At 38.9% G+C, this 19639-nt stretch overlaps 1 protein-coding gene across 3 annotated transcripts in view; it reads right to left on the bottom strand.

Annotated features, from left to right (window-relative positions):
- Positions 1 to 103: 103 nt before the first annotated feature.
- LOC137944269 (protein SHOOT GRAVITROPISM 6) overlaps positions 104 to 19639 on the bottom strand; it is a 107473-nt gene continuing 87937 nt past the window's right edge. For all 3 annotated transcript variants that reach the window (XM_068789899.1, XM_068789900.1, XM_068789901.1), the window contains 14 exons: positions 15838 to 16013; positions 15627 to 15749; positions 15469 to 15529; positions 15276 to 15371; positions 15081 to 15181; positions 11753 to 11858; positions 10044 to 10157; positions 9873 to 9947; positions 9023 to 9121; positions 7165 to 7236; positions 1190 to 1275; positions 998 to 1091; positions 650 to 757; positions 104 to 417 (listed from right to left, as the gene is read on the bottom strand). In XM_068789899.1, the coding sequence (XP_068646000.1) occupies positions 238 to 417; positions 650 to 757; positions 998 to 1091; positions 1190 to 1275; positions 7165 to 7236; positions 9023 to 9121; positions 9873 to 9947; positions 10044 to 10157; positions 11753 to 11858; positions 15081 to 15181; positions 15276 to 15371; positions 15469 to 15529; positions 15627 to 15749; positions 15838 to 16013 (1491 nt within the window). In that variant the 3' untranslated portion in view covers positions 104 to 237. The remainder of the gene's footprint in view (positions 418 to 649; positions 758 to 997; positions 1092 to 1189; positions 1276 to 7164; positions 7237 to 9022; positions 9122 to 9872; positions 9948 to 10043; positions 10158 to 11752; positions 11859 to 15080; positions 15182 to 15275; positions 15372 to 15468; positions 15530 to 15626; positions 15750 to 15837; positions 16014 to 19639) is intronic.

The raw sequence follows: 19639 nt of genomic DNA, 5'->3' as shown, positions 1-19639 counted from the left end.
AGCCACCTCCCCTCCACCCCCCCCCCCCCCCTCAGCACTATCTCTAACTTCTAAATGGAGATAATTGGTAATTACAGTAAAAATCTATTAAACAATACATCCATACACACATGACTACCATCATTACATCATCATGATATTTATAACTAACAAAGAAATGTATACCTGGATAGGAAAAACTAAAATAATTACATGTACAGATTAAAGTCAACTGTACAGGTTAAAGCCATTTCAATCCTAGCTAGGTAGGACTGGTTCGGGCGAAGACCTTCGAGGTGAATTAACTGGCTCATTTTTTGCTGTGGACCATGCTACCAAGTTAGTGGCTTTCAGCAATAAACCTAAAGCTGATGAGCTTGTTGCTCGAACAATAGCATCGGGTGATCGACTTGTCTTAGCTACCAATAAGCCAAACACCTGCAAGTGATAGTCACCCTTGCAAATCAATTTTTGAAATTTCCACTGCACTAATTTAAAAAGCCGGTGAGTACAACATGAAAAAAGAAAAAAGAGGTGAAAACTATGATCCTCTTATTTTATAATCAAAACATTATTTGAATCTGGACAACTACAGTGCGTTGAAATCAGGTGACCGTGCAGAATAACAAAGAGAAAAAGAAACTAATCCACAGAAGTCAGTTGAGGGAACCTGTGTAAAATATGGCAGCATGGAGCGTTGATCGCTTAAAAATGAAAACATGCTACAAGATAAGTAAATGGCGTTTGCCTGGATAGTCGGCCATGGAGCATCAAAAGCCTGCATTAAAGGGTTTCCAAGAGCAATATATTTCAACATTCTTTCTGGCGACCACTTCAACCAATCTAAGAAAATTGGACTAAATTATGATAAGTAGAATGGCTTTAGACCCAACTGAGTCAGAAATTGGAGAACTTGGCTTAGTCAATAAAATTATTAAATTTAGTGGTCTGATTCAGGACAGCTTCATCTGAGCTATTATCTGATCATCAATATCAACTTGCAAAAGTATAGGCAGACCTGGATAATTGAGGCCATGTATGTATCAGCTTTTGCAGAAAAGTTTTGACAGAGTTGCCTAGCTATATCCCTCAGGAAGTCTTCATAATCATTTCTGGTAAAGATTGATGACATCAATATCAATTTATGCATCAAGAGTAGAATTTAAGAAGGAAATTCAGGTCCAGAAATTTTAAGGGTCCCACTAAATACCGGTGGTCAGAGTTGAAAGCTTGTGTGTTGAATAGGCCAGAGATCCCATCCACTTGCATTAAAGTTGCAATCCACCTAAGAGTGTTCTATTTGCCAAAAAAAGAAAAAAAAAACACCATCAGTTCATACAAAAATGCGGAGGGAACTTCTATGAATCTCATATAAAGTAATACTTGTAATTTGTTTGTTGCATAATAGTAGTCACATTAACAACTGAAGAGGCCATGTTTAGGAGTTTCCTAGTTTGGTTTCTTTTTATTTTTAAAACTGTCCTAGTTGCATTAAGTTGTATTTTATTATTTTAGTAATTGTCTTTTCGAGGAAGTTTCTTTCCTAGAGAAGGGGGTCTTTTTGTTGAGTGGGAAAAAAGCTCATATTGATAAGTAGTAAGAAATAATATTAAATTATATGGTTGAGCAAATAGGTCTCTGAAGTAGCTGGGATGGAATTGGGTTCAATCCTTTAGTGCTATCAAAACAGGATGTGTAGGTGGGCCGAGGCGCGGTTTGTGCTCCATTTGGGAGTTTGTTTCTTTTGTGCTTCCTTTGGAGTTTGTACCCATGTCTCAGATCAGATATGTATAAGCCTATGTGTAAACCTGGACATGAGGGGGTGTATTGAGTGGAAAAAAGTCCCATATTAGTTTTAAGAAATGGTAATGGGTTTTAAGAGTGGAATCGCCCTCAATCCACCACTTTTTTTTTTTTTTCATTTTAGGGGTTTCCTATTTCACATTATTTTTATTAGGACTTTCTTATGTAAAAATTCTTTTAATATGTGTTTCCTAGTTTATACTAGTCCTTTTATCTATAAGAGATCCTTATTTTAGAGTATTAGATCTAAAAAACTAGTCTAGTTTGGTAAGTAGGAGTCTTAGGCAAGAGAATAAGCTACATGAATAGTTGTTGTTGATGCACGACTTCAAATACAAGGAAAGATATCAGAAATATCCACAATTTCGTTAAAGACACTAATGCTACCAAGGAGGATCCACTGTCTTAAAGCACCAGCCAAACAGATACTGGAAAGACTCTCAACCCAAACCTCACCTCTCAATAAGGACAAAACAAGACTAAACCATGATGGAGGGGCCTGAATTTCAGGTAAAGTGAAAACTTTTTTTTCAGTAGTTCCAAGTGCAAACTTGATTCTATTTTATTTTTTTTTATCATTTTTATAAATGGGTAAACCGGACAGCATTATTATTCTGAGGGGCTGCACATTCTTTGGTTTCCATTTGTAAAAGGGAGTTTGAAAGCTGTCTTCAATTAGTCTATATAAGCGAAGTGTTTGTATTATATGTAAAGGGTATTTTGGTCTTTTCACACTTACCAGATTGTCCCTCTAGTGTAGGATTATGTTGATCTTTGTATAAGAGTTATATGGTCCAATTTTTAGTTTGTCTTGAGCTGTAATTAGGGAGCTATGGAGATTTTAGTGTAGAGGGGTATTTATGTATTTTTATCCTATTATCACTTAAGCGACTATTCAATAGAAGAGATGTTGATTTTAGACCTCTCAATCTCTCTCCTCTCTTTCTTCTTCATTTTACAGTAGCTGCGATGACATCACCAACAACATTCACGAACAGACACCAACCATGCAAAAACATAGCTCCTATATGGAAGTACGCTGTTCCCACTCTCCTGAACATTTCCATTCGTCGTAGCATGATTAACACAAAGTCATCTGCAATGTAAATTAAGGTCTCATCTCAGTTTTTCTCCCTGTTTTTGGCAATTCTGACTCTTTCAGTATCTTTCTCCCCTCATCACTCTCTTGTCCATTTGTCTAACCATTCATAGTTTTTCTCCTTTTTTTTTTTTTTTTTTTCATCACTATTTTCAACTAATTGCCATCCTTCTATATTTTGTCTTGCCCTCTAGTCAGGGCTTTGGGTTTTCCTCACTTCATCTTAAGTATTTATTTTAGCCTATTGGATTTTTCAACATGCCATAGGCTCCATCCGGCGAAATATTGCTTGAATTCACCATACATGGGTGGAACAATGAGGTGCAGAAGTTATATAAGAAGCAACCTAAAGTTTGATTGTCCACTCAAAAGCAATCTAAAGTTTGATTGTCCCGAGTGACTGCACCTGTAGGAAGCTATGTGCCACATACGGCTGGCTTATTGATGGCGATGCGAATACCAGCTTCTTCCATGCTATTGCCGCAAAAAGGAGACTAAACTCAATTGGTAGGCTTGAGCTAAATGGGTAGTCAATCACTAACTCTTAACAAGATCACATCCACACTGGTCAGTATCTTTGCCAACCTCTATAAAGACAACCTGCTGTTTCGTCCCTCAGCCACCAACAGTCGGGCTTTCCATCCAGCAACCTTCTTGCCTAGCTTCTCCCAAAAATAGATCGAGCAGGCAATGAATGCCATGCCCAAGGACAAGGTGCTTGACCCAGATGGCTTTGGTGTAGAATTTTACATGACGACATGGGGGGACTAATCAAATTCAATGAGTTCTACAATTTTGGTACCACAAGCATCTGCATTGGGGATTCATTCCTAACCCTTCAAAGATAGTTGGGGCCTCACATTCAGGTGATTAATAGCCAATTAGTCTTTCTCTCCAGCACATTCAAGCTCATTACAAGAGTCCTTGCTGCTGACAGACTTCCAAAGGTGTTCAACACACTCATTAATGCACATCAGTCATCGTTCTTAAAAGGGATGCAGATCTGAATTCGATCCTTTTGGAAAGGCATGCAATAGTGTCAATTAGGTCTTCTTAGATGAGATTCTTCAAAAGATGGGTTTCAGAAATAGTTGTAGGCTATGGATTAATAGTTGCATCATGTCTGACAAATTCTCTATCCTTATTTATGGGGCATCTTAGGGGTCTAAGACAAGGAGACCCTATTCAATCTTGCATTGAAAGCCATGAACCAGTTCCTGACTGGTCCAAAACGGTTCTCTCTTGGATGAAAAAGTCAATTCCCCTTTCTCCACTCCTATTCTGCAATATGCAGATGATACCTTATGTTTTTGTGATGGTCAATTAGGTCTTCTTAGATGAGATTCTTCAAAAGATGGGTTTCAGAAATAGTTGTAGGCTATGGATTAAAAGTTGCATCATGTCTGACAAATTCTCTATCCTTATTTATGGGGCTGCATATGGCTATTTTGGGGCATCTAGGGGTCTAAGACAAGGAGACCCTATTCAATCTTGCATTGAAAGCCATGAACCAGTTCCTGACCGGTGCAAAACGGTTCTCTCTTGGATGAAAAAGTCAATTCCCCTTTCTCCACTCCTATTCTGCAATATGCAGATGATACCTTATGTTTTTGTGATGGTCAGGAGAATAACATTCTGAATGTCAAAGCTTTACTCATGGTGTAGAAGCTTATGTTGGAGAAAAAAGTGAATTGAGGTAAATCTACTCTAATAAGCCAAAATATGAAGGACGAGCATTCTTGGTACCTGGCCAGCCTATTTGATTGCAATGTAGGCTAGCTGCCTCTCGGGTACTTCAGCATTCCGGTGTCATCACTGCCTCCTTGTGGGACCCGGAAATTAGTAAACTGGAGGTCCTCTCTCCATTGCAGAGGAAGCTCCTCACACCTTCTGGCAGACTAATGCTGATCAAGTTGACTCACTGGTATTCCTAACTACCGTATCTCTCTCCTCCCCTGTCCCATGGCAGCTGCTCACAGATTCAACAATGTCTAGAGAAAGTTCATGTGGCGTGGAGCAGATTAGCACTTTACATACAGATTGATGAATTGGGACGAAGTGTGTAGGCCAAGGAGAGCAGGGGGTGTCAGCATAAAAAAGATCTTCCGCATGAACACTGTCCTCCTCATGAGGTGGATTTGGTGCTTCAATCGGGAGTGCAACAGCCTTTGGGAAGCATTGTTTGTGAAAAATATAGCATGCAGAACACCTTCTTTCCTGAAAGAAGAACAAGATGTACTTCCGCTATCTGGAGAGCCATGTGTAATGCTATTGACAAGTTCAAAAGCCTTACCAGAATGGGAATCAGATTGGATACTAGACACTTGGGTTGGAGAACAGTGCCTGGCCAACTCCTATGCAGTCATCTATCGATTCGACAATCACAGGAACTCCTATGTCGGTGCTACTTGCAATCCCACAGGAGAGGCTTGGAATCAGAACCTCAGGCAACCCCTCTTTGATCACAAGCTTCCCCACCTGCTCAGAATTCTTGATAGTGTCTACACCAGCCCATCTGGCAAGGATAGATTAATTTGGACTGCAGCAACCTCTGGCCTCTTCTTGGTGAAATCTTGCTGGAGTGACGCATGATACTAGGGCTGCCCCTACCATGGCTTGGAGGTTTATTGACCCACCCAAAGGTAAAATTCTTCTTGGGGTGCATGCTGAAGAAACGAATCCTTACCTGTGACCAACTTCAATGTAGAGGTATGACCAGTAACAATTGCCTACATAAATTCTGTACTACTGAGCCTGAAAGTATTGACCACCGGCTTTTGCATGCACTTTTGTGAGGGAGATCTGGCAATCCTTCCTACAGCTTTTTGGGCTCTCCTTCTGCATGCCAAACAGCATTGCCAAGCTGTTGGGCATCTCCTTTTCTACTCACCTGCCAGAGATGGGGGTGTTTCTGTGGCGCTTTAACATTGCAGGCATTCCTTGGTTCATCTGTTAGAAGATAATGAATGTACTCATTTGGTAAAAAATGGATTGAAGGTAGGGTGATTGAGAAGAAGACATGTCACTGTAAAGTGGACTAAGCTCCTAAAGATGTTCAAGAAATACCAGCCACGGTCATCTGAGAAAAGTGGAGAAAAACTGTCACCCTTTTGTGCTACAAACTGAAGCTCTTGGCTGTTTCAGCCCCTCCATGAACCACCTTAAACTGAATTTTGACAGGAGCTTGACTGAAAATCCTGGGCCATCTGTATTCAATAGAGTGCATCAAGAAAGTTTGATCATCCTCTCCCAATATGGTCTGTTAGGCATATCCGACTCCAATACGGCTGAAGTTCATTGCCTCCAAGGGCTCAAGATTTACAATCGACACTTGTCTTCCGGTAATTGTTGAAGGTGGATTCTAAAACAGTGATTTCATTGGTGAATTGGGATTGCCAATTAAGTTGAATATGTGATCAGGAATTCTTGGACATTGTGGACTTGACCTCTCAATTGCCGATTGAGTGGTCTAAAGTCTCTCGTGAGGTGTAGTTGCTTGCTGATCATAATGCTAAAATGGGTCATTTGCACCATAGTATTATAATCTCTCAGAAGTATTGTGGCTTCCCTGGTCAGAGTGTTCTTTGGTTCCCTTTGTGGCCTTTGTGTTCTTCGGAGGCCTCAGTGGCCACCTTGCTATTTGTTTGCTCTTTCCTTTTTAATAAAATTTGCACTTTCTTAAAAAAAAAAGTCCTCTCAAAGTGTTTCAATTCAACCTGAATATCAATCTTCCAAAAGCACCTCATTCATATCCTTTTGTTTCAAGCAAAGATTCATGTTACATACTCTCTAACTTGAGGGAGAGTTAAAAACTATAGATCCATGTATGATAGCCATTCTAGTCAACGCATTTCATTCCAGATTCAGCTAGTAGATCTCTTTACAAAAACATTAGCACGGGCTCAGTTACAAACAATCTATGGCAACCTCTATGATCTATATATGCACAAGCTTGAAAGAGAGTGTTCGAGTACACATAAATTACTCATTCAAGTATAAATGGAACTAGAAATTAGTTACTCAATTGAAGATAAATAATAGAGACAGAAAGGTTGCCATTATGTTTAATCACTCTCTTTAGTTACTCTTCTTGTTCTTCCAACCTGTCCTTTTCTTCTTAAATCTATCTACTCCTGAATCCTAAGAGTTTTCAATAGTTCTTTGCATAAAAATTATTTAATTGTTTTCCACAATATTTTCCCACAATGGCAGAAGAAACAAAAATATTAAAAGAAACAATACAGAAACTGTGGAGATAGCAGAAACTTTGGAGATAGCAGTACCCGGCAAGCTTGACGAACATTCAAATCATAATCATGGACATGGAGGATAAGCCGTGGGACAGCTCCATGCACCTGGAAAAATTTGCATCTATTTAGGTCCTCAAGCTCAGTGTATAAGACTTGTATTATCTACAGCCAATCAAGGCATTTGCAGTATTGTTCAACAGATATCTGCCATTATTAGTGGAGGTTCTTATAAGAGACAGTGATGTTTCCTTTTCATGGTCACGAAACTTAAGCTACGCCAGTTTGATAAATAGTATAGAACACATGACATAACTAAATTTCATAATGGATAATTTCTAACTACAAATATATGTATCAGACTGATTTCCGAAAGATACATTTAACAACCTGCAAGGGCTCCCCTTTCCTTTGTCCAAATGTACAACAGTGATTCTCTAATTCATCTAATTCATTTTGTTCCATGATGAACTTTTCATTGTACTTCATGTCTTTTCCTTCTTATACTCATCCAACTTTAACAAAAAATAAAGTATTTAAATTAAAGTGCAAGGCCCACTTTTGAGCACCTACTCTGATACCATTTAAAAGTCAAGAATAGTCTCACATGGATCAAATAGCAGTAAGATCTTGGGTTTAATTAGATTACAAAGAGACTTCTTCATCGTCATTTTAGGATAGAACTAGGCTCAAACTTATCATAGTATCAAATCTAGGTTACAAATTCAAGCCCATTTTTTGTTCCCTGTCTAAATCAGTCAACATCACAACCCACCTGTCTATTTATCTAAAGCCTGAATGTCTAGTACTTATCTTAGCTAGTCATTTTCAGATGGAACCAGGCTCAAACTTATCATAGTATCAGAGCTAGGTTTCAGTTCAAGCCTGTTTGTTTGTGCCTTATCCTTATTAGTCCACACTACATGCCCATCAGTTTGTTTTGTTGAGCCTAGATGTGAGAGGGGGTGTTAGCATAGGTAATAGTCTCACATTTAAAAATTACTTGGCGATTTAGTTAGTTATAAGCGTGAGTAATGGGCCTCCTAATTGGCTAGTCATTTTTGGATGGGCCATGGACCCAAACTTTAACATGGTATTAAGGAAGATATCTCTACATGGACCTCCACTCAAAAACTATCCATATGTAGGAGCCACAAAGGGGTCCTACACATGAAGAAGAGTGTTAAAAATAGTCTCACATGGATCGAAAGTGTAGAAAGTTATTGGGTTTAATAGTTTAGAAAGAGATTTCTTAACTTGGCCAATCATTTTAGGATAAAACAGGGCTCAAACTTATTAAAGTACCAAACACAGGTTATAGTTCAAACCTGTATGCTTGTGCCCTATCTGTATCAGTCCACATTAAGCCCATCATTTGTTTTTGTTGGGCCTGGATGTGAGAGGGAGTGTAGTATTGTTATTAGTTGCATGTCTAAAAATTACTTGGGGATCTAATAGTTCATAAGAATGAGCAATAGGCCTCCTAATTGGCTAATCATTTTGGGATGGGCCTTGGACCCAAACTCTAACATGATATTAAAGCAGGTAGATCTACATGAACCTCTACCCAAAAACTATCCACTTGTAGGAGCCACAAAGAAGTCCCGCACGTGAGGGGGAGTGTTAGAATAGTAGAAAAGTGCACCATAACTGGCCCTAGCAGAAGTGAAAGATAATAAAAAGTTAATAAGCTAATGTAGGCTTTTGGAGTTTGACCCAGCCCATATTAATAACATTTCAATTGATTATTACCCAAAAAACAACAACAACAAGAACTTGGAACTTAATCAATTCAAAATCTATTATTTAATACTAAAATAAACTTTTCTATAGATATTTCATACAGCATGTCTTCCAAGTTTTGATCAACACATTAAATAAGAAGGGCACTCACCTGCTCAAGAAAGGAATCAAGTTGACCATTACTAGCATATTTGCTTAGAGCTCCAAATGATGCAAATGCACAAGCACGTATCTTTTCATTCATGCTCATCTGTTTGCCACATAAAGTGTAAAATCAATAATTTAGCTTTTCAGTTGTTGCTTCTTTGGATCTAAAAAACGTAAACTTGAAAGAAAAAGGAGTAAATATAGAATAAGTGTAGTAGAACTTTCCAAAACTTATACAACTTATACACATTATGGTGGGTAACAAAATCAGTTTACTACCATAGATAATTTTGATGTCCTAGATAAGAAATGGTAAATCATGTAAGAATATTTGTATACAATCCCTGATAAAAGCTATGGGCATTTTAACATTTTTCCAGTTAATATTGCAGGCCATAAACTGGTAAATCAAATTCAAATAAAGACTACTTTCCAAAAAAAGAAAAGAAAATGAGAGTCAGGTCTATTTTGTAGGATCCCACACTGGTCGAATCAGATTCATAGTGTATTATATTTTTATTTAACAGGTCAATCAGATCTACCATGGCACCTTAACACATACAATCCAAAAAGCATAAACAATCATTGTGGAGACACTTGAATTCTAAACCGCCTTACAAGCTGAAATGCGTCAGCTTTGCCAAGATGTTTACAAAAAGCATATGATGTATAGATCTAAATTTAGTTTCTGATATCCACTTGTTGAAACACAATTATGAAGCTTGGCTAATCCAGATAATATCAGGTGTGCACTAGATAATTGGTTATTTAGGTCCTACTGAGGATAGACACTCCTGATAATTTGTCATAGCTGCATTTTGATTTCAGCTACACAAAAACGAAATGGAACTCACCTGAAGATTTCTCAGCCGTAAAGAAAGGCTAAGCAACAAAGGATCAACTGCGTCCTTAACTGACAATCCAAGAACCTGTCACATTCATAACACACTACTTCATTAGCATTATCAACATGGGCAATTCAAAGAAGTAAAACACAGAGATACTACATTTTGGATGGGATTTACCATGAGTAAGCATTGCACAGCAGTTAATTGAACTGATTCATCAGGATCCTCAAGCAACACTACAATAACCCCCATAACTTGTGTACTGTACTGCAGGATGTACCCAGATGGAATCTGTAGAAGTTTGGAATCAGGGATAATTATCTGAGCCAAAACTAGGGACCTGAGTTGTACTGAAATTAACAGTAGATTATATGTCATGTTAAGAACCTATGTTCAAGTTTGGTTAAATTCTGATGGGTATACATGAAGTTATATGAGGAGGAGCTATGAGGACACTATTGTAAATTTACTCTTGTAAATTCAAATTTGGTTAAATACTGATATATATACATGAAGTTATATGAGTAGGAGCTATGATGGGCACTATTGTAAATTTATTCTTGTAATCACATAAGTGAAATAAAAAAAGGGAGGTCGACTTTGAGCCTCTAATGAGTGCTGGCTTAGCACTCTCTCCTCCAATCTCTTTATTCTCTCTTTCTTCCTCAATTTCTTTCTTTTTTCACCAAACAATAGAAAATCCACTAGTGGTGGAATCGCAAGAAACAGATAGTAGTAACTAGATCAAGTAAAGAGGCCAAGTAGCAAACTATAATTAGATGTGAATTGACGTGGCTGAAGACTTCTATTGCTAAGGTGGTTGTGGTTGAGAAGCTCCGAGAGTGACAATCAGCCAACTATTTTTATAGCTAGCAATCAGTCCTGCGAGAGGACTAAGCACATAGATATTGATTACAACTCCTGTAAGATCATTTGAACAGCTAGGACGTTTGTTTACCAAGGTCCTCCTGAAAAAGGATTTTACCGTTCTGTGTAACAAGCTAGGCACGTATAATATTTATGTTCTAGCTTGAGGGTGAGTGTCAAAAGATGTGAGACCAAGGGTACAATTGAAATTATTATCATCAAGTTTTCTAAGTGATTGCATATTCAGGGATAGAGTGGTCAGTTAAAGTGACTTAACGGACATTAGAAGCTGAATTTTTTTTGTCTTTTCAATGTAAATCATATGGAATCAAAGTGATTACGAGATTAAAGGAAGAAAGGAGAAGAAGAGAAGAAGTGAGTAAGAACCACTGTAAAGATGGCAATCTTGTTAGAAGCCTTAATTGAGCTCTAACCTTCTATTATAAATCACTTTGTGAAATTACAATAAAAAGACAACTCTGACCCTCATTACAATAATACCTCTTAATGTGTAAATATTTGCTAATTCCTGAAATAATTCAATTACAATGAAATTAGAAACGCTTCTAAACCTGGAGGGACATAAATACACATAAATACAGATTGTGAAAATACCCTTATTTCTTACAAGTTGTGATATTGCTCTAAAAAATATGTAAGTTGTAATCTGTAGATCAAGGGGTCAATCTTATTTCCTAATCTCCTAATCAGTAAATTAACAGCAGTAGGAAGTTTCCTCCCGACTTTCCATGCTTTGTCAATGCTTGATTTCTCAATTCTACATGGTCCTAAGTCATGAAGTAACCCAGCCACTAGCAGCTCTTCACACTGTCTACTAGATACCAAGATAAAGAAACTATAGTAGGTTCAGTATTTAGCTTGGGTGAGTTCTTGAGATCAAGTCTCACCAAAGTATGAGGTTCAACATTCAAAAAGAAAAGCTAATGGAACTGTAATACCTGAACTAGTTATGGAGTTCACCTAACTTTAACAGTTATCAAAGTAAAAAAAATTATTACCTGAACCAGCCCTCTCAAGCAAAAGCGCCGAACAGTTGGTGACTCATCTGTAACATGCAGACATAGGGCTCCAACCATCTGTTCCAGCGAGTAACCAGCCCTATCGCTGAAATTGACCATCAGAATGTAACAAGCAAGTGAAAATCCAAAACCCACACCAGACAAAATCTGAACAGGCAAATTGGAACAAATAATTGAGTAGACTGTAGCTTCGAAACTCATTGAAATCACAATCCTGAAAAGCTTTAGATAGCAAAGAAAATTTTCAAAACATTCTATTGCATTAACACTGCTTCAATTTCTAGCCACCGTCCCCCAATTTACATCAAAGCTCACAAAAGGACTTACAACAACACAAACTAGGCTATACAAGCCTAAAAGCCAAGGGTACACAACCCTTGCAACACCCTGTGGCTACAAAGGCCAGACCACAAAAGTCAATAATGGCTAGGGCTACAAAAGCCTAACATCAATTGAGAAGCCTTACAAGATTTAAGTATAAAAGTTGTGGGTTTGCTTCCAAAAAGCTAACCCAACACGAATGGCAGCACATACTTGGATCCAAACTACGTTATCCAGACCTTCCTTCGGTGTTTTGAATGTTGAAACCCTCTAACTGAGTGAGACTTGAAGCCAAGATCTCACACCAGACACCTCCACTGACTATTCAGCCATAGGCCCGAGTCAAATACTTTTTTTTTTTGTCAGATCTTTCTACTTTTCATTGACCAAAATGCTCCCTTAACCCTGAATATAATAAAATACTACCCAACCCTCTCTTTTCATAAAATACTCCATATATTCCAGTTATATAAAACTACCCCATTGCCCCAAGTATCTGATAGTGTGTGGTCCTTTTGGAAAGAGAGCAATATGGAACAATTCAAAATCAAAGCTAAACCATAGGTGCAGTTGTTGAGCATGTAATTCATTGCCCACAATTCTATATTAGTAAATTTTCCTCTTCATTATCTTTCTAGCTCTGTTTTAATAATGCACTAGAGAGATATATTGTCACTTCTAGCTCATCATTTGCACAAATTATTGCAATGGGAACCTCTTTCTCATGGATGGTTTAACAAAATTTTCATTGTTGTGCATAGGGTAATCCAAGTTGTGTCGGAGGTGCGATTGTCATATGTTACCAAATGGATCAGGTCATTTGTCTATCCTCCACCCCTTTTGAGCACTTTGATTCCACTGAGGCAAAACTCCTTTCCTTGTTATGTGGATAGAGAACCTCTATTCAGCATTTCTCATGTCCCTTGGTGGTAGAAGGAGATTCTAGATAGTTATTTCGTGGTTCTCTTCTGGGAGGCCCACCATGGCATTATTTGCTTTTCAGTAAGAAGATTTGGCATATCAGTAATTCCATCCACATTCAACAGTATCAAACTCCATGACGTACGAACAGCATGGTAGATACTGTCTTCTGAAGGGTTCATGTACAAAATCTTATTGAAAGGGATTATTTTCCTCTAATGGTTCTTCATTTGTTGTTGAGGTCTTATTTTTATTTTTATTTTTTTTTGAAATTATGCTGAATTTTATTAAGACAAAAGCTCAAAAGAGCAATTTACAAAGGAGATAAGCCTTCCCAAACAATGAGAGATTGCTGGGAAGTTCCGAATTTTGCCAATTTATCAGCCAAAGAGTTGGCTGATCTAGGAATGAGATTCCAATTATAATGAGTAGAAAATACAATGTCAGCAATACTATTAGTGATGGGCCAGTGGCGCCAAGGGGGGAAGATGTCTTTGGAACACCAACTAATAACCGTATTCCAGTCGCCTTTAATGATTAACTTGCCATGGAGACGATACATGAAGCTTTGGAGGCCAAACAACAGAGCACTAACTTCAGTAGTATTAGAATCGACAATGCCCACTGGACCAGTATAAGAAAGAATAGGATCTCTATTGTGACCTCTGAACACACCACCTGCTCCAACCGGCCGAAGACATCCAATAACACTACCATCAAAATTCAGATTAATGCAGTCACAGGGGGAGGATCCCAGATGGCCATACTCGGAGCTTCGCTTGGGCCAGACATATGAGTGATCAAATTCCAATTTTCTCGAAGGGAAATCCCCGATAGAGTGGCAAAATCCTTCCTTGTATGAAGCCAACTCGAGATGAGGCCAACGAAATGAGAAGTCGTGTAGTCCGGGGTGCTAACTTTGGAGTTGAATCTCCGGTTGTTCCGCTCGAGCCAAATGCACCATAGAATATGTGCAAGACAGGCCGAAAGTATTAACTTGCCCAGGCGAGGAAAGAGAATCCTTCAAACCATCTCAAAGGTGCCAAAGAGGTCCTGATGTAGCCCCACTTGGAGCCCAATTTTATGAAAAATCTTCATCCAAACTTGCCACGAAAATCCACAATATAAGAGGACATGCTGGACTGTCTCTTCGCACTCACTGCAAAGGGGACAAGAAAGATCGGGGGCAATGAAGCCTCTTCTATGAAGGTTGTCTGAAGTAAGAATTTGTTCTTTGATGGCCGACCACAAGAAAAATTTGATTTTGCTTGGCACTGAGAGTTTCCAAGCTAGATTCGCCTTGTGCTCATGAATACTATAGTCTTGCTTTCTGATATGAGAGCCGAAGTGATAGTGAATCGGTCATTATTACTGGGTTTCCATATCAGCTTATCAACTGAGTGCTCCCGGATAATAGTACTGCTGAGTCTGGTAAGGAGAGAGCAAAAAGCCAACAATTCCTTATCATTTGGCAGAACGGGAGACTCCACAAGTCACTCCATGAATCAGCCACAGAGCAAGAGAGGTCGTTTGCCACCCTATGTAGCCCCGAGAAGTCCTTTGAGAGGGATTGGGGGCCACACCATTCGTTTGACCAGAAGAGAAGGGTCCTTCCATTTGTTGTCTTCCTTTTATTACCCTTCTTTGTTGGTCACTTGTTCATGGACGGTTGTATTATACCTAAATCTGTCTCCACTTTTTAATGAAAATTTTGCATTCTCAAAAAAGAAAAAAGAAAACTCTGCCTCTCTCTACAGTCAGTTTTCACCCGCCTCTTTCAACAACATGAAACTCTAGGGTGCTAAAACTAGACTTGGCCGATACTGAATTTTTTGGTTAGAAAACAGCCTCCCAGATAAACCTAAATGAACTTCAACAAGGATCATCCACTTCACATGTGGGAGATAACTTATAAATCTTTCATGACTTCGAAAATAAATAACTTTTATTACTTTTAAATTATCTTGGAAGTAGATCACAAAAGAGACGAATGTTCATTCTCTCTTCATACAAAGCCTCTACAACCACAATAACAAACCCATTATAGTCAGCTGTGAAAGATTACCAATAACGAATAAACTCTGATAATGCTGCTGCAGCAGCTTCCCTTTGAAAACACTGGCGACGATTCAGAGCTTCACTGAGAATTGCACATATAGGCTGAACCTACAGATTGAAGCCACAAAAGATAAAAATAAATAAGATGTGCAAAAAAGCTGCAACCAAAATGGAAGAGGAAAAGGTTACCGGTTCATTATACCTCTTTAGGCCTCTTTATGGAGACACAACTAGCCAGGTCACCAATAAGATTAGTCAATTTCTCATTTTCATTTTGTTCTCCACCTTTTGCCAAAACCTACTAGTTGTTAAAATAATTTAACTTGAATCTTCCTCACAAGAGAAACTCACATATGACTGTACTATTAAAAATTTCAGATATGGAGAAATAATACCTTGCCCATTTCAAGATCACCAACACATTCACAAAATGACTGAAAGGCAGCCAACAAAGTCCTGCAATTTTAAAAAAAAAAAAAAACTAAATGAACAGAACAGAACAGTGACTCATTTCATTGCACAGAAAAATCCATGGGAAAGTCCATGGAGATACCACAGTGGTTGTTGTTGGCCAGAACCAGCGATACCATGACAGCTTCCTAACTGAAGAGTAAGTTCCGATAGAACAGCAGGATATCTCTGTTCAACAGCTTTTCTTCCAATCTTACCGCCACCCCTGAAACCGGATACAACATCTTCTAACAAGAACAAAAGGGAAAAATAAATAAGATGATCGCCTCCTTCACAATCTAATGATATCAGACCTGAACAAGGCAGTCATGGCAAGAACAGCGGCTTGGAGAATGTCTTCGTCTGTAAGGTTTTCAAATGATTGGTTCTCTACTTTGTCTAGCTCCCCTCTGATGATACTTGTATGGTTTAGCACAGAAACTAGATGCTCCAGAAACAGGACTGAAAGTACGGCATGCTGGGAAAATACCTATTGACATAAAAAAATCCTGAAAAAATTAAAGAAGTAAAAAAGAAGATATTCCTGCAAAATGAGAAAACAAAAAAGAAGGGAAATTCCCATCTAAAGGGGAGGGGGGAAAGAGGCCATGAGGAGGTGATCAACTGATTCATTTCCAACAACACTTTTTTTTTTTTTTTTGAGAATGATGAGAATTTATTAAGAAGAAAAAGAAGTATAAGAAGTTACAAATACAAAGAGCCAGCCAAAGACAAACAGCAAGGCCAACAATACAAAAAGAAGAAGCCGAGAATGCAAGAATCTAACAAACAGACAAAGCCTGCAAAAGTGGGATATTTTTGTTAACTTCCCGAAGGACAAGACTCAAGATTGCCTGCAGTTAAGATTATTTTCAACAAAATCGAAGAATATGGCCTATTCTTCTCACTTTCTATCTTTAGAGTCTCTTGTTCTCCTCTCTTAACTTTTTTGTTGAAGAACAAATATGGAAGTCTTACATGGCTCTCATGGTAAGAAGTGTCACAGAGCCAGAATTAATATGATGGAGACTTACGAGAATCTCATAGGAGGAGGTCTTACAAAAGAGTCTCAATTAAAGGTATTTTAGTTATGTTAAGTTGGTCCAAGGCCCATCCCAAAATGACTAGTCAACTTAGGAAACCTCTTTCCCAACTAATAAACTCAAGATCTTTGTACTCACAAATCCATGTGGGACTATTCATTAACACTCCCCCTCATGAGTAGGCCCTCTTTTGTGGCTCTACAAGCGGATAATTTAGGTGTAGGCCCTCTTTTGTGGTTCTATAAGTGGATAATTTTAGTTGTAGGCCATTTTTCGTGGCTCTACAAGTGGACAGTTTAAGTGTAGGCCCTCTTTTGTGTCTCTAGAAGTGGATAGTTTAGGTGTAGGCCCTCTTTTGTGTCTCTAAAAGTGGATAGTTTAAGTGTAGGCCCACATATGAGTACCTGCTCTGATACCATGTGAAGTTGGGTCCAAGGCCCATCCCAAAATGGCTAGCCAACTTAGGAAATCTTTTTCCCAACTAATAAACTCAAGATCTTTGTACTCACTAATCCATGTGGACTATTCCTTAACACTCCCCCTCACATGTAGGCCCTCTTTTGTGGCTCTACAAGTGGATAATTTAGGTGTAGGCCCTCTTTTGTGGCTCTACAAGTGGATAATTTAGGTGTATGCCCCCTTTTGTGGCTCTATAAGTAGATAGTTTTAGGTGTAGGCCCTCTTTTGTGGCTCTACAAGTGGATAATTTTAGGTGTAAACCCTCTTTTGTGGCTTTACAAGTGGATAGTTTAGGCATAGGCCCACATTGTTATCATATATATATAAGAGGAGGGGCATTATTGTAATTTTATGAGGGTCACCACTTACGGGTTGGGTTACCCATTCTTGAGCTTTCTCTATCAACTTTGCTACCTCTTTGTGTAAGAAGATTTCAGAAAAATTATATTGACATGGTATCAGAGCTAGGTTCAGAGGTTTGAATTTTTTTTTTCTTTCGTTCTCGGCGCCATCTGAGTTGCATTTGGAGATCATCGACGAGTACTCCTTCGACATATTTGGGTGCTATTAGAGGTGGGTTATCTTTCCCATCTTTCTCAGTTCGTCGGTTCTCGGTTCTCGATTTGTCTTATGCAATGGATTTTGGAGGTTCTTTGCGGAGGATCTCATTCGGCGGAGACTCTTGGTTTGTCTGAGTTCTTTGTCGCTTTCGGTCGATTTCGTTCCGTTGGGGTTCCCGTTTGCAGAGGCTTTCGTGGGCGTTCGGTGGTTCTGTCCAGAGAGGTTTCTTTCCTCGTTTCTTATTCATTGGATTTTGTCTGGCTTGTGTGGTTTCTCTCAGAGGAGATCATTACGGGCTCACGGAATTTTACGATTCCTGTAGTAGGCTCATTGTTGGAGTTTGTTGATTTCTGTTCTTTTTGGAGTGGGGTTCGGAAGTAGATCTGTTAGTGGAGGTTCAATGTCTTGTTTCTTGGACTGGAGTTTTCGGCGTGGGGTTCTGTCCAAAGAGCTCGCTGTTCATTCCGTTGAATTTCATTTGCATAGGAGAACTATTTTGTCGTTGCTGTTTGGATTTTATCATGTCATCTGAAAGGTTAGACTCATTCCCTATTCGTTTCACGGGTAAAAATTACGCTGCTTGGGAATTTCAGTTTCATTTATTTGTTATGGGGCCATATAGATGGGAGTGATCCCGCACCTCAAGAGGTCGAGGCTTTGTCCAAGTGGAAAGCAAGGATACTAAGGTCATGACATGGATCCTTGGCTCCGTTGGGCCTGATTTTGTTCTCAATCTGAGGCCTTATCAAAATGCTGCTGACATGTGGAATTACCTCAACAAGGTTTACCATCAAGACAACACGAATCGGCGTTTTCAATTGGAGTATGAAATGGCTAATTTCACACAGGGAAGCCTCTCCATTGAGAAATATTTTTCTGGTTTTCAAAATCTTTGGGCTAACTATTCAATCATCATTCATGCTAATGTTCCCGTTGCAGCTCTCTTTGCTGTTCAAGCAGTGCATGAAACAAGCAAGAGAGATCAATTCTGGATGAAGCTCCGTTCCAATTTTGAAATTGCATGTTCTAATTTGATGAATCGTCATCCTGTACCATCTCTAGATGCTTGTTTCAGTGAACTTCTTCGTGAGGAGCAGCGTATAGTAACTCAGGCTGGCATGGAACATCGGGCTAATGTTAGTGTCCCTGTTACTGTGGCTTATACAACACAAGGGAGGAATAAGGGTCGAGACATGCATGATGTCCAGTGCTTTAGTTGTAAAGCTTTTGGTCATATTGCTCGGGATTGTCCTAAGAAGTTTTGTAACTACTGCAAGAAACAGGGTCATATCATCTCTGCTTGTTCCAGAAAGGAAGCGGGGTGTTGCTTATCATGCCTCCGCTAGTGTCTCTAGTTCTACTGCATTGCCTGCTGCCTTGCCAGTTGTTCCAATTCTCGCCCCATTGCCTGAAAACCATAACATACTCCTGAAATGGTACAACAGGTGATCATCTCTGTTTTTTCTTCTTCTAGGCTCTTAGGTAATCATAAAGTTTCTTCTAAGCCATGGTATTTTGACTCCAGAGCATCTAACCATAAGACCAATACTGTTGTTCTCTTTCCAATGTCAGAAATTATGATGGAGATCTGAAAATTAACACCGCTGATGGCAGTTCTTTGCCTATCAGTGCTGTTGGTGATCTTTCCTCTTCCTTAACTGATGTTTTTGTGTCTCTTGATCTCTCCACAAATCTTATTTCTGTTGGTCAATTGGTTGATAATAACTCTCTTTCTGGTTGTGTCGTGCAGGATCAAGCGTCAGGCAAGATGATCGCGAAGGGGCCTAAAGTGGGTGACTCTTTCCTCTTAACGTTTCCTTCCACCTTTATTCCTAGTTTTCCTTTACTTTCATTTGCATGCAATGTTGTTGGTTCTGGAATTGAGATGTGGCATAGATGTCTAGGCCACCCAAACTCTGATGTACTTTGTAAGTTGTTTAATTCTGGTTTATTGGGACATAAAGCATGTTCTTCTCATGATCTTTCTTTTGAATGTCCATCATGCATCTCATGCCTTACAATGTTTCGATATTATTCATAGTCATGTTTGGGG

Source organism: Aristolochia californica, unplaced genomic scaffold, assembly GCF_029961685.1.
Source record: "Aristolochia californica isolate CCGP_79_NKW_82.1479 unplaced genomic scaffold, dmAriCali1.0.hap1 SCAF_11, whole genome shotgun sequence".
NCBI classification, from domain to species: Eukaryota; Viridiplantae; Streptophyta; class Magnoliopsida; order Piperales; family Aristolochiaceae; genus Aristolochia; species Aristolochia californica.
This window is presented reverse-complemented; position numbering and strand designations above follow the sequence as displayed.